The sequence below is a fragment of the Polychytrium aggregatum genome (assembly GCF_025602895.1).
Source record: "Polychytrium aggregatum strain JEL109 chromosome Unknown BJ171scaffold_30, whole genome shotgun sequence".
Lineage (NCBI taxonomy): Eukaryota > Fungi > Chytridiomycota > Chytridiomycetes > Polychytriales > Polychytrium > Polychytrium aggregatum.
The window spans coordinates 179437-191386 of NW_026516232.1; the positions used below are offsets into that span (position 1 = coordinate 179437).

Consider the following 11950-nt stretch of genomic DNA (forward strand, 5'->3'; position numbering starts at 1 on the left):
GTTACAACAACCCTTACAGCGGCTTGTTCACATCGACATCAACCCCTCAGGCTTTGAAGTACATCCTATATGTAAGTTGCCCCATAGTCCTGGCCAGCCTTCATGGCCGCACGTCTAATATCTGCACCGCTCAAAGCCCATATACCAGGACGCACCAGAGACCCACTTTGTGATGGCAAGGTTCCTGAGCAGTTCGGACGACCCGGAATGCCAGACCAGAGCAACCGAGCTCTTTGCCAAGGCCGCACAGGGCGGCTGTGTTCTTGACAAGCCAATTCCGGGCCTTAAATCGGAGAAATAACACACGGCCTGGCGACAGATTGTAAGGACGACAGTCGATTGTATTTGTACTGCTCGGGATTGGTCGTATAACAAGGAGTTTTGCTCGAGGACAACACCAGGAAGACACAGGATCAAAGGGCCACAGACGTATTAGACTGATAGCACTGTACATTAGAAAGGCGGGAGAGGGAGGCAAAGGCATCATAGTGGGAGGGAAGGCTGGCATTTGGCTTTATCCGAGGATGCTTCTCATCGAGGCAGCAAAGTTGCCGTTCTGGGCAGCGTGAGCGCACGACCAGAACATAACACCGGCTGTTTGAGTGCGTTCGAGAGGATGATGGCAGAGCGGGTGCGAGTGGCGGCCGAATGGAGTGCGTTTGATGGAGAGAACAAGTTGAAGCATGTTTAGATATCAGTCGGCGGATGGCCATAGCAGGGGGGAATCCAGAATGCATCGCGCATAGATCACGCGGACAAGAAGGACGACTTACCAAAGTTGGGCGAGGTGGTGGGGTTGGCACGGATGGCGCTGACGATGCTCTGGACGGTGGAGGGAGAGACATAGCCGGTGTTGGCGGCGTTGGAGGAGGCAGCGAGACCGAGGCCGGACTGGAAGCCCTTCTGGGCGCCGAGGGCGTTCCAGGCGGCGTACGAGAACGAAGCCTGGGTGTTGGCAATGTCGGCAGGGCTTGAGTAGGCGTTGGCCTGGAGTCAGCGGGGGAGGGTGGATGCAGAGACACAAAACGAGAGAGACATGGTTAGGGCGGTCAATAGGCAACGAGAACGGCCGGCTTTGATCGGGCAGAGCGGAGGACATGCCGGCCAGCGAGACTTACGCCGCAGTAGTTGTTGTAGTACTGGGCGTTGACCCAGTCGAACTGGTTGCCAGCGTTCTGGAGGGCAGTGTTCAGGCCGGCGTCAGGCATGACACACTGGGGGGCTCCGGTGAGGTAATAGAGACCCTTGCTGGCACCGGCAGCACGGAGCGAGGTGGCAAAGACGTCGTAGTACTGCTGGACGTTATCCTCGATGTCGAGGTCGACACCATCGAGGACGGTGGTGCCGAGGGGACGGCTGGGGTCGTTGACGTTGCCGCCGAGGTAGAGGTTCCACAGCTTGTTGGCAAAGTCGGTGGCATCGGCGGCAGAGGAAAGATACGAGGTGCCGGTGGCACCGCCAACGGAGATCATGACGGCGACACCCTTGGACTGGCAGTGCTGGACATCAGCGGCCACCTGAGGGAGCTGGTAAATGCTGGGCACGGCGCCGTTGGGGTTTCCATAGAAATCGACCTGGGGGGCCTGTCCCTGGCCCCAGATGTACATGAAGGCTGGAAATGGGAGCAGCGGGTCAGCGTGGGATTCCATCGCGATGCGCGATCGTATGGCAAAGGAAGAGCCTGTGGCTCAAGACTTACCAAGGTAGATGACATCATAGTCACCGGTGTCACAGTAGCTGGCGAGGGACTGCTCTCCGTAGCCGGACTGGTTGCCCCAGTAGCCCATGACGAGCTTGCCGATCCTGCTGCGGAGGTTGACGGGGACGTACGCCGAGCCGGTGGTAGTGGGAGTAGCGGTGGTAGTGGTGGTCTTGGAGGGAGTGGTGGTGGTGGTGGTGGTCTTGGCGGGAGTGGTAGTGGTAGTAGTAGTGGTGGTGGACTTGGCAATGGTGCTCGGCTTAGTGGTAGTGGAGCTCGGCTTGGTGGTGGTGGTGGTCGGCTTGGTGGTGGTAGTGGTGGTGGTAGTAGTAGTAGTGGTGGTGGTGGTGGTGGTGGTGGTGCCGGTCTGGGGAATATCGAATGCGTTGGGAGGAAAGTGAGCCAATCTGAGAAAGAGGAGCATGGATCTGGCGATCTTGGGTCGGGGCGATGGCGTCGGGAGACAGCCAGTGCGCAATTCGGGAATCGCAGCCGAGGCGTGCAGCATACGATGATGGCAGAACCGCTTACCGAGAAGCCACAGTAGACCGAGGATCCGTTCTGGACGCAAACGGTGCCAGCTGAGCACGTGAAGCTGTATGAGGCACCGCCGGCGCAGACAGTGTAGCTCGGGGAGGAGCCCGAGGCGGCACAGAAGTAGCCGTCGGTGGTGCAGGCGGCCTGGGCGGCGGCCGAGAGCAGGAGGGTGCCGAGGAGAGACTTGGCGGTAAGCATCGTTGCCGGCTGGACTTGGAAGAGAGGAGGAGGGAAGAGGAGGGAAGAGGGATTGCGGGACGGAGGAGAAAGAAGGCAGCAGCGCCGAAGCAGGGAATTTATCCCGGCAGGCCCGCACGTTGGAGCAACGACGACGCGCGGCCCACCTGACGGCTCGACAAGACGGGCGTGACCGCGAACGTGACCCCGCGACGGGTCGCAGAGCGCGGCGCCATGGTTGTCTGTGCTGCCGCGAAGGCCATGTGGGGGGCATCTCTTTCTTTCTCGGCAGCGATCGGCACAGTCGCCCACGGCATGTTGTTCTGTTGGCGGCACTGGGCAGACGGCGCTGCTCTCTGGCACGGCTGTCTGTTGAATCGGAGCACACCCGCTGCTCGACATCGACACGGATGTCGACATTTGCATATGCGCCGCGACGGAGGAATGCTGTGCTTCCAAGAAGCGCGAGGAGCCCCAGCGAACGCATGTCCTTGTGGCCGGTCACGAGTCTGTGACTGGGACCAGGGACCAATCGGCCAGCAAGGCGGAAAATGAGAAAGGACCGACGCGGTTCAGTGCCCGAGGGCACGGACCATTCCTGCGCACGCTGCGCAGATCACACGACGTCGCGCATGGTGGGGGAGCGGCATCCCTGGCAGCGAGGACGGCGGGTCTGCTGGTGCCGGGAGACCCAGGAACCATGCGCGTGTGGGGTCAGATACCGCCAAGAGCGCAGATATGGTGCTGGCGGTGTGCGCAAGGTCATCCGAGAACGGACAGGGGCGCAGAGGGTGGGAACAACAGCCCGCAGCGCGACAGCCATGTCCAGCCACCATGGCCAGGCCTCTTGCGGGGTCGATCATAATCAGAACAGACTTTCTGGTCCGGCTTGTTGTTCTGGTCTGGTCTGGCTGCCACAAGGAACTGCCGGTCCGTCGAATGTTCTTTCGCATCACGAACATGCAGAAAGCACTCGACACAAGCATAGTTGAGCAAGAACGGAGCCGCTCTGGCGACTGCATAGACTCCAAACGGGTCCTGAGATCAGCCTTGGTCATTAGAGTGCGATGCCCGTGGTCAGCGACCCCGAGTACACGAATGACCGAGGGCGCAATCGCACACCGCCTCGCACACTCAGCTGGCCAAAGGGACCCAGCGCAGTTCAGACACAATCTCGCTGTGCAAGTTCAGTAAAAGCTCGACATTTTGTATTTGGAGCTCCGCTGACCAACAGTCTGATATCGACAGCCGACACCAGTGACACCGGCGACGGTGAGGGCGAAAGAGGGGCCACCGACCGCCACCCGATGGTCAAAGCGGAGGCATTGTTTGTGAAGGAACTACATCCCTGCATCACTGCACTTAGGGACAGCCAATCGCGAAAATGACACGGAAGGGCATAGAAATCGACATGAAGAGAAGGTGTCAAGGTGCTCGTCCACCGGGGAGAGGCACTCGCTGTTTACTGAGACTTGTGGGCCTTGGTCTTCTTGGCCTTCTTGGTCTTCTTGGTCTTCTTAGTGGGCTTGGGGCCGGGCGCGGTGGTCTTGGGAGGAGCAGGGCCCGAGGGAGGAATGAGTCCCAGAGTCTCGCTGAGCGAGTTGATGCCGGCCTCGCCGTATCCGATCCAGAAGAAGCCGTTCGTGCCCCAGTTGGTGGTCCAGTGGTTGCGGCAGAGCCAGGCGCGGCGGCTGTCGTCCCAACCGATGATGGAGACGGCATGGCCACCCTCGCGACGGTTGGAGGCCTGGTGGTAGACGGCGTTGTTGCGGCAGCACTGCTGGAAGTCGTCGTAGACCGTGAAAGCGGTGATGGCAGAGCCGTAAACAGCGACGTGCTGCTTGATGTCGTTGATGGAGCGGAAGTTGACCTGCTTGAAGCCGGTGTGGCGGGCGCATCCGCGTCGGCAGGGGGTGTCTCGCGGGGTATAGGGGAAGCAGGACTCGTCGGCAAAGCCCTGGGCAGCAACCTTGGCGATGGCATCATGAGGGTACCAGCCCGTAGCGCAGGAGGCTCCGGCAGAGGCGCCGAGGCAGAAGAAGAGATCGGCCTCGGAGACATCAGCAGAGACGCCGGTGGTGGCCAGGGCAACCTCGATGACCTCGGCGGTGGAGAAGGCGACACAGCTGCCGCAGTTGGCCTGGTTCTTGATGTTCTTGACCCAGCCCTTCTGGCGAGCATCAAACGAGGTGGGCAGGACGGCAGTGAGGACAGCCTGGCGCTGCTTGTCGGCGTCGTCGCCAGAGAGGCTTTGGCCCTGTGGATCGTATAGTCCGCCAAGCGGTCGTGGGAATATCGTCAATATCATATGCGGCTGCACAGACAGGAACATGACAGACGCTGCAATTTGATCGACAATCTGACCGATGGCACCACAACGGCGCACTACTTACAAAGACAGTCTGGACGAGCGACTGGACGTTGTCCTCATGGGCATTCTCGCTGTCATCGGCGGCGCCGAAGCTGCTCTGCCCATCGATGTGGTCCTTGACCTGCTTGACCCATCCCTGGAAGGAGCCGTCCTCGAGGAGGTCGGTGTGGGCCGTGTAGGCCGCGGTGGCATCGGACGAGAGCTGCTCCGAGATGGAGCCGATGCGGTGATCCAGGTTGCTGATGTACTCGGAGAAGTCGCCCTTGGCAAGGGCGCCGGTCGTCAGGGAGAGGCCGAGAACCAGGGCGGCGGCGCAAGACTTGAACAGCATGGCGGAGAGACGAGCGGGGCGAGAAGTCAGAGTCGGAGTCGGAGTCGGGCTTGGGCCGGTGCTGGCTCTGTCGGTGACGGGTGTGGAGACAGGGTCGACGGCGCAACGGCTTTATATGTCTGGGTCTGCACCATGATCCCGACCACTAAACGGTCCTGCAGGGCTCCGTGCGACCTCGGTGCAAGGAGCAACAGCCGGCCTTTTCTTTTTCGGGCGACGCCTGCTTGTGCGAGCCGGCCCACTGGCGCCTCGGCCACCCCCACCTGATGTACAGAGCTGTACAGGGCGCGGGCTGGTTGGCGCTCCGCCTCGATTAGAGTTGGCCGGGACGGCTCGGGATGAGTTGGTCTGGTGCTGCGGAGGTCATTAGCGGAGGAGAGCAGACGAGCCCGGAATGGAAAGCGGCTTGGAGTGCAGCGGGAGAGAAAGGCGACAGAGACAACCGGAAAGTACTCGACAAGACCTGGACAGGACGGGGACATGGGCCGAGCAGGACATGGGCCAGACAGGACATGGATCCACCGACATGCCCAAAGAAGGAGTCAGCGCCGACGACAAGCCCGCACGCCCAACGCCATCACCAGCCCCATCGGAAATGGCCAGCAACAAGATCATCCGACCGCGGTGTGGGCGAGGCACCGGCGCGCAATCTTTTCTTTTTCGCATAGAGTTTTGGATGTTGGTCGGGGCATTGGCGAATCGCAGCGTGTCGCGGGTCCTGACGGCGGTTGGCTGGAGACAGCCTTCTGTCGAGCGTCCAGGCCAAGGACTTGTCGATTCCGTCGGCAACATCGGCTCCGTCAGCAACATTGGCAACATCGGCAACATCGGCAAGGTCGCACAAGCCGAGGTCGCACAGGCCGATCCACTCGATCCTGGCTGGAGTGTGGCTGGACCCGCACTCGATCTGGATCCAGCCGGACGCGGCTGCCGCCTGATCCGCCCAAAAGCGCGTCTGCGTTGCGCCACACTGGGGCGCACTCAGCCCGCGACGCGCCCGCACAGCCCACACACACACACACACACAGCACAAGCCACAACATAGAGACACTTGTCGCGGATGTGCAACGCGCCCGACACGCCCGGTGCGCCAGACGCGCCAGATCGGGCGCACAGGGCTGTGTCCTACGCAGCAGTATTCTACGGGGGCTGCGCGTTCTGCACTCGCTGTGACACAGACACACCGCCACCTGCACACCGCCTTGCTGGACAGAGGCACAGAGAGTGTGTCTCTCTTGGCACCGCCACCACGGGCGCACACGTGTGCGCGTCTGCGCGTCTGGCCCCTTGTCGCCTCCTCAGCGGCAGAGCCGGACCCGCCCGCCCGCCAAGCAGCCGCTCTTCGTCGCCGTCGCCGAGCCTTTCTTGCGTGGTGCTGCCCTTCGATCATTCATCCCATCTCGCCATCTCGCCATCTGACCATCCCGTCTTCCCCTGCCTCGTCTCCGCACCGACCAGCAACCATGAAGCTGCAGTTCGGCGCTGCCTTGGCCCTCTCGTGGGCCGCCAGTCTCGCATCGGCAGACTCTTCGCCTTCCGTCCTGACGTATGTGCTGTCTGGGTCTCGTTGTGGATATCATTCGGGCTGTGGATGTGTTGTCCTCCCAGGTGTTTCGGAGGAGATGGCTTGGTCTTGATCAGGCCCACATTCGCCGGCCTTCGTGGAACATCCTCGATGCCCTTGGAACGCAGCTGTCGATCCGCATCCCATCTGACAGGCATCCGTATCCATCCTGTCCGTCGCTTGCCCCTGACCCTCCAACAGTATCCCGATCCAGAAGACCTATACCGGCGCCGATAGCGCCCCGTCGGTGCTGAAGATGTACGCCGCCGCCAGCCAGGCTGCCCTGACCAGATGGTCGAATAGCTACAGCGCCTCCAGGAGCTTCGCCGCCACCGACAGTATTTCGCCCAATGCCCTCGTCGACCTGGGAGACAGTGCCGTAAGTCCTGATCGTCATCCTCCAGCCAGCGCCGAGTAGGCTCATCCCTGTCTACGCCGATCACTGATCCGTTCCGAACCTGGCTTCACCTCTGCACGATTTGATTCGCCGGCCCAGTATCTCGGCCCTGTTGCCATCGGGTATGTTCCATGGCAGTGCAATGCAGAGCCCACCCGACCAGATTGCATCGTCGTCCAATCCGGTGCAAGCCGTGGGCCTCCTCATCATCCAGCTTTCTCGCTCACTCGTCCGTGTGCGGGCCGCCCTCGAAGGCAAACTGTGTGCTCATCGCCGTCATCATTTTCTGCAACAGAACTCCCGCCCAACTCTTCTTTGTCGATTTCGATACCGGATCCAACCGTCTTTGGGTCCGCGGTTCGCAGTGCCGAGCGTGTATCTACCCTGGCGGCAGCCCCGCATACAACCCTCTGCTGAGTTCGACGGCGCAGGTCACCAACATGGGTGAAGGTCAGCTGTATGGCCTTGGAAGCGAGAACGGCACTCTTGTCTACGTAAGCGTCCTTGTGTTTGAGGGCTGCATTGTTCTCGTGTGAGAGTGTCACCCGGGTGGGAAATGCGGCAACGACCTCGGGCCGCAGCTTTTGGTGTTGACTCCGAGTGCTTTGATGTTCCTAGGACAATGTCCAGTTCGGCGGCTACACATCGACGGCCCAGATCTTCAGCGATGTCTTCCAGGTCGATCAGACTTTCCAGCAGCAGATCCAGGGCGGCATGGACGGCATCGCCGGTTTGGCTTTCAACGAGCGCGCCACCAGTAAGTATGATGCTTGTTTCCGACGATCGGGGTCTGACGCTGCAGACAGAGCGTTGGGGCCAGTGTTTTAGCTTCTTGGCTACTGTGCCGTCGATCACATGGTGGCCAACCGACATGGATTGCCTGTGCGGTATGCATGGGCAGAACGGCTGTGCGATCCTCAGCCCGACTTTGTCATCGCAAACGTCTGCTAACGGCAACCGCCTTACGCCTTATAGCAAGCTCTGCCAACTACATCTATGAGACCGTTGTCCAGGGCTTGATCCGCCGCGGTGCCATCAAGAGTCCCATGTTTGCCATGTGGCTCAACGGCTCGTCCTCGGGCAATGTGCAGTACCCCGGCGGCGAGTTTACCCTGGGCGGGTACAACACCCAGCGCTTCCAGGGCAGCATCACCTGGCTCCCGATCGACTATATCCCTGGCACCACCTCGCGCTATTTCTGGGCCCACAACCTCACCAGCATCAAGGTTGGCTCGACAAGCATCAACACCAACCAAGTCGGCATCCTGGATACGGGTGGGTTTCTGCGCTGCTTGACATCGTTGTCCCGCTCGGTGGGCTGGTGCGCGCGCTGGCTGAGTGACTCACCCTATAACTCTGTGCCCCGATCGTCCGACAGGAACGTCGCTGCTTGTCATCGACCAGGCCAGCTTCACCAACGTCATCCAGCCCGGACTCGGTATCAACATCACCACCCAGGTCTTCCAGGGACAGTCGCTTTTCGTGGTCAACTGCCAGGACGTCAAGCCAACGCTGCCGGACATTGTCATTTACCTGCAAGGCAACCCCTTCCCGGTCTCGTACCAGCAGTACATTGCCTACGACCCTGTCAACAAGATCTGCATTCTCGCTCTCCAAGTTGCCGCCGATCTCCCTGGCTGGATCCTCGGCGATATCTTCCTCCGCCAGTACTACTCCATTTTCGATCACGGCTCGGCGCGCTCTGGTCTGGCCCCGGTCGCCGGCAACTCGCTTCCCATCCAGCCTCCGGGTCTTCCCACCACCCCGATTCAGCCCAACAGCAACAACGGCAACAACAAAGACCCCAACAGCAAGTCAGGCGCTCTTGGCTCGCAAGCTTCTCTCGGTGGTGCCTTGCTCGGCGCTGTCGTTGCGGCCTTTTTCCTCTAAGACGGGCTCTTGGCACTAGATTTCTGACCGCGCCCAGCCCCTAATTGCATCTGCAGAGACAATCTTGGAGGGACAGGGCCGGTGAGAAAGACCGCCCATGGATGCCGCCATCTTGTCCCGCGACTGGGTGCTTGTGTCTATGCCGTGGATCGGTTGATCCGGTTGATCCCCCCTCCCTTCCTTTAACTTCAACACGCATTCGTCAAGACCATTGTCCATTATTCTCATTTGTACTGTTTTGAATGCATCGTTCTCCAAGCGCATCGCCACTTGATGGTTTTTTGTTGATCCTATGATCTTGGCGACAATCCTGCCATGCACCGGTTCTCCCCTCTCCTTTCCTCAAACAGCATGGATTCAAAAATACAAACCTTCACCCGATGATAAAACCTGTGCAACAAAACAGAGCCAGGGCAAACCGATCGTGTGGTTGCTGTCCGGTCTTGGTTGCGAATCGAGGCTCGGATTTCAAGCAATAAATCACCCGATAGAATGTAAAAATCAGGGTGGCATCACACCCCTTTCACTCACTCACTCACTCACTCATACTCATTCACTCACTCGCTCACTTGGTTACCGGCCGCGATCCACACTACATTCTCTGCACCACTGCACCACAGCCATCGTGGCAGTGATTGCCCCTGTATGGCATTATTGCCCTATTCAACAGTATCCGCTCCTCCCTCCTCCCAAAATCACAAACTGATGGAGGAGACAAGCGGGAAAACGAAAGGCAGATATATAATCAAATTGCATGCACGGGTGAGGCTTTTTTCATTTTGGGGGTTCTTTTCTTCTTTTTAAGCTTCCATGGTTGCTGTAGAGCGAGTCGGATATGTTTGCCAGTCCCGTTTCCCCGTCTCCTCTGTGGTGCCCTTGAAGGACGATCGCAGGCTATTCGGATTGGAGAGGAGACGGAGGGAGGGAGGGAGGGAGGGGGAAACACACACATATACATATCGCCAGAGAAAGCACAGACAGCAAAACGGAGCGATCAGTTGGTTGCAGGAGCCTTCTTTGGGATGATTCCGTAGGTATCGCGGAGGCGCTCAAACTTTGGATCCGGGTACCCCGGGACAGAGCCGTCGGACCAGGGGCCCTTGTCCGAGTGCTCGCAGCCCTCGGGGCAGTTGCACTTGCCGCCCATGAAGGCGGGGAGCTGGTCTTCGTCAATGTACTTGAGGAGCTCGGGGAGATACGAGGACGGACCTCCAAAGATCGAGATCTTCTTGACAGTGACCTCGTCCAGGAGCGGCTTGACCATGAGCCACAGCGAGGTGAAGAGCATGGGAGCGTTGATGACCACCATCTTGCCCAGCATCTCGGGGTAGTAGTTCTGGGCGATGGTCGAGGCCTCGCGGACGAGATGGAAGGCGTTGTAGAACTGAGACAGCGAGATGTTCTTGAGATCCATGATGGTGAAGGACTGCTCGAGGTGGACGCCGGTCTTGATCGAGCTTGCTGGGAGGCGGTACAGGATCAGGCGCTCGTACTCGTGGACGTGGTTCAGCATCATGCGCTCCTGTGTTGTGATGGTGAAGAGCTTCTGGATGTCGAGCAGGCCGATCTGCTCGACGTAGATCGGGCGACCGCACTTGTCGACGCCGTGGTAGAAGCGCGGGTAGTACTGCTGCACGATGGCCCACTCGGGAAAGTCAAAGTCGGTGACGGTGTTGTCGACGTTCCACTTCTTGCGCCACTCCTGGAAATCGATCCACATTTTCTTGGAGGCCGGCAGATCGAACTTGCGGGCACGCAGGAAGCGGAGCAGGATGTAGTCGTCGTGCTTCTCGGGGTCATAGTATCCCTCGGCCGCCAGCTCCTGTTTGAACTGAGCCAGGGCAGCGGTCTGCTCGGGTGTGAGGTGGCCCAATCGGCCGTTGGTTGGCATTTCGGACCTTGGGTCGAAGGGCTCGACAGCCACAGGCTCGGCTGGCTCGGAGGTTCCCCAGAAAAAACTCTGTACAGCCGACGGGATGCAACATCGAGTCGGGGTTTCCATAGCCAGAGGATGGATACGGAGGGAGGAAGGTGGGGAGGGAGAGAGGAACGATGGATGGCAGATGATGTCCGCCACGGATTGAACAGCCGCCAGGGTGGGTGGAGGAATCGGCAGTGTTAACACATGTTTGCACAGCGACAAGCTGGACAGCATTCTGATGCCACCCTGGACAGCCATCGGGGCACACAGCAGCAGCAGTAGCAGCAACGTGCTTGGAGAGCCCCGACGAAGGCCGGTCTCCGATGGCAGACGATCTGGACATTGGTCGAGGCGAGCCAATGCAGCCGGATAGCCGTCCGCCCAGGGGACATCGCCTATTGGCTATGAGCCTCGCAACACACATCCACCGAGAGGAGGAATTCAGCCAGTCGAGCACCCCGGATTCGAGCCGAATCGAGACGATCGCAGATGCGCATCTGGTTCAGCAATGCCGCCGATGCTGTCGATGCATGCGATGTCGACGACACCTGCGATGCCATCGGGCAAGCCAGCCCGGAGCGGGCCGTCTCGTGCCTGGGACTTGGCATCGGGGCGCTGGGAGACGAGGGCTGCAAAGGACGGTGGGGGGAGCAGGCCAGGCGAGACCAGAGCCTTGCTCGCAGCTGCTTGCAGCAGCAGGAGGCCCCCACGGCAGCGACGGACGCGATCGCAGGCAGAAGAGCGGTACTCACCATAATGGCGTGGAAGAAAGAAACGATATCGGGGGCTGGCCGACAACGGAGGCGACGGGGTCGAAGATGAGGGGCAAGCGGACGGGTGGGCGGTGCCGCAAAAGGAGACCCGAAGAAAAGCGAGCGCGGCGGCGAGGGCCGTCTCGCTGCGCAGAGAGCGGGCGAGGACGGGCGAGCGAGAGAGAGAGCGGGGAGCCACCCAGCTGGAGACAATGCCTCCATGTGCTCTCGCTGCGCTCTCGGCCGGCCCTCGCTGGCCGTCGCTGGCTCTCGCTTGCTCTCGTTTGCGACTTTGTCAGGCACACTTCTCA

At 60.0% G+C, this 11950-nt stretch overlaps 4 protein-coding genes across 4 annotated transcripts; 1 reads left to right on the forward strand and 3 right to left on the reverse strand.

Moving 5' to 3' along the window:
* Positions 1 to 387: 387 nt before the first annotated feature.
* On the reverse strand, positions 388 to 2024 carry BJ171DRAFT_444339 (glycoside hydrolase superfamily). Its single transcript, XM_053108140.1, has 4 exons — positions 1700 to 2024; positions 1119 to 1612; positions 774 to 987; positions 388 to 594 (listed from the first exon to the last, which is right to left on the reverse strand). The coding sequence occupies exons 1-4, from the start codon at positions 1785 to 1787 to the stop codon at positions 515 to 517; spliced, it is 876 nt and encodes a 291-aa protein (XP_052964636.1). The 5' UTR covers positions 1788 to 2024; the 3' UTR covers positions 388 to 514.
* Positions 2025 to 3598: 1574 nt separating this feature from the next.
* BJ171DRAFT_177092 (uncharacterized protein) lies at positions 3599 to 5395 on the reverse strand. Its single transcript, XM_053106034.1, has 3 exons — positions 4807 to 5395; positions 4012 to 4670; positions 3599 to 3884 (listed from the first exon to the last, which is right to left on the reverse strand). The coding sequence occupies exons 1-3, from the start codon at positions 5113 to 5115 to the stop codon at positions 3839 to 3841; spliced, it is 1014 nt and encodes a 337-aa protein (XP_052964637.1). The 5' UTR covers positions 5116 to 5395; the 3' UTR covers positions 3599 to 3838.
* Positions 5396 to 6478: 1083 nt separating this feature from the next.
* On the forward strand, positions 6479 to 9387 carry BJ171DRAFT_569569 (aspartic peptidase domain-containing protein). Its single transcript, XM_053113576.1, has 7 exons — positions 6479 to 6661; positions 6881 to 7058; positions 7176 to 7198; positions 7372 to 7570; positions 7695 to 7833; positions 8052 to 8351; positions 8455 to 9387. Exons 1-7 carry the CDS (start codon positions 6579 to 6581, stop codon positions 8964 to 8966), a joined length of 1434 nt encoding a protein of 477 aa, XP_052964638.1. The 5' UTR covers positions 6479 to 6578; the 3' UTR covers positions 8967 to 9387.
* An 88-nt stretch (positions 9388 to 9475) lies between these two features.
* BJ171DRAFT_513416 (CRAL-TRIO domain-containing protein) lies at positions 9476 to 11711 on the reverse strand. Its single transcript, XM_053111769.1, has 2 exons — positions 11640 to 11711; positions 9476 to 10926 (listed from the first exon to the last, which is right to left on the reverse strand). The coding sequence occupies exons 1-2, from the start codon at positions 11640 to 11642 to the stop codon at positions 9961 to 9963; spliced, it is 969 nt and encodes a 322-aa protein (XP_052964639.1). The 5' UTR covers positions 11643 to 11711; the 3' UTR covers positions 9476 to 9960.
* Positions 11712 to 11950: the final 239 nt, after the last annotated feature.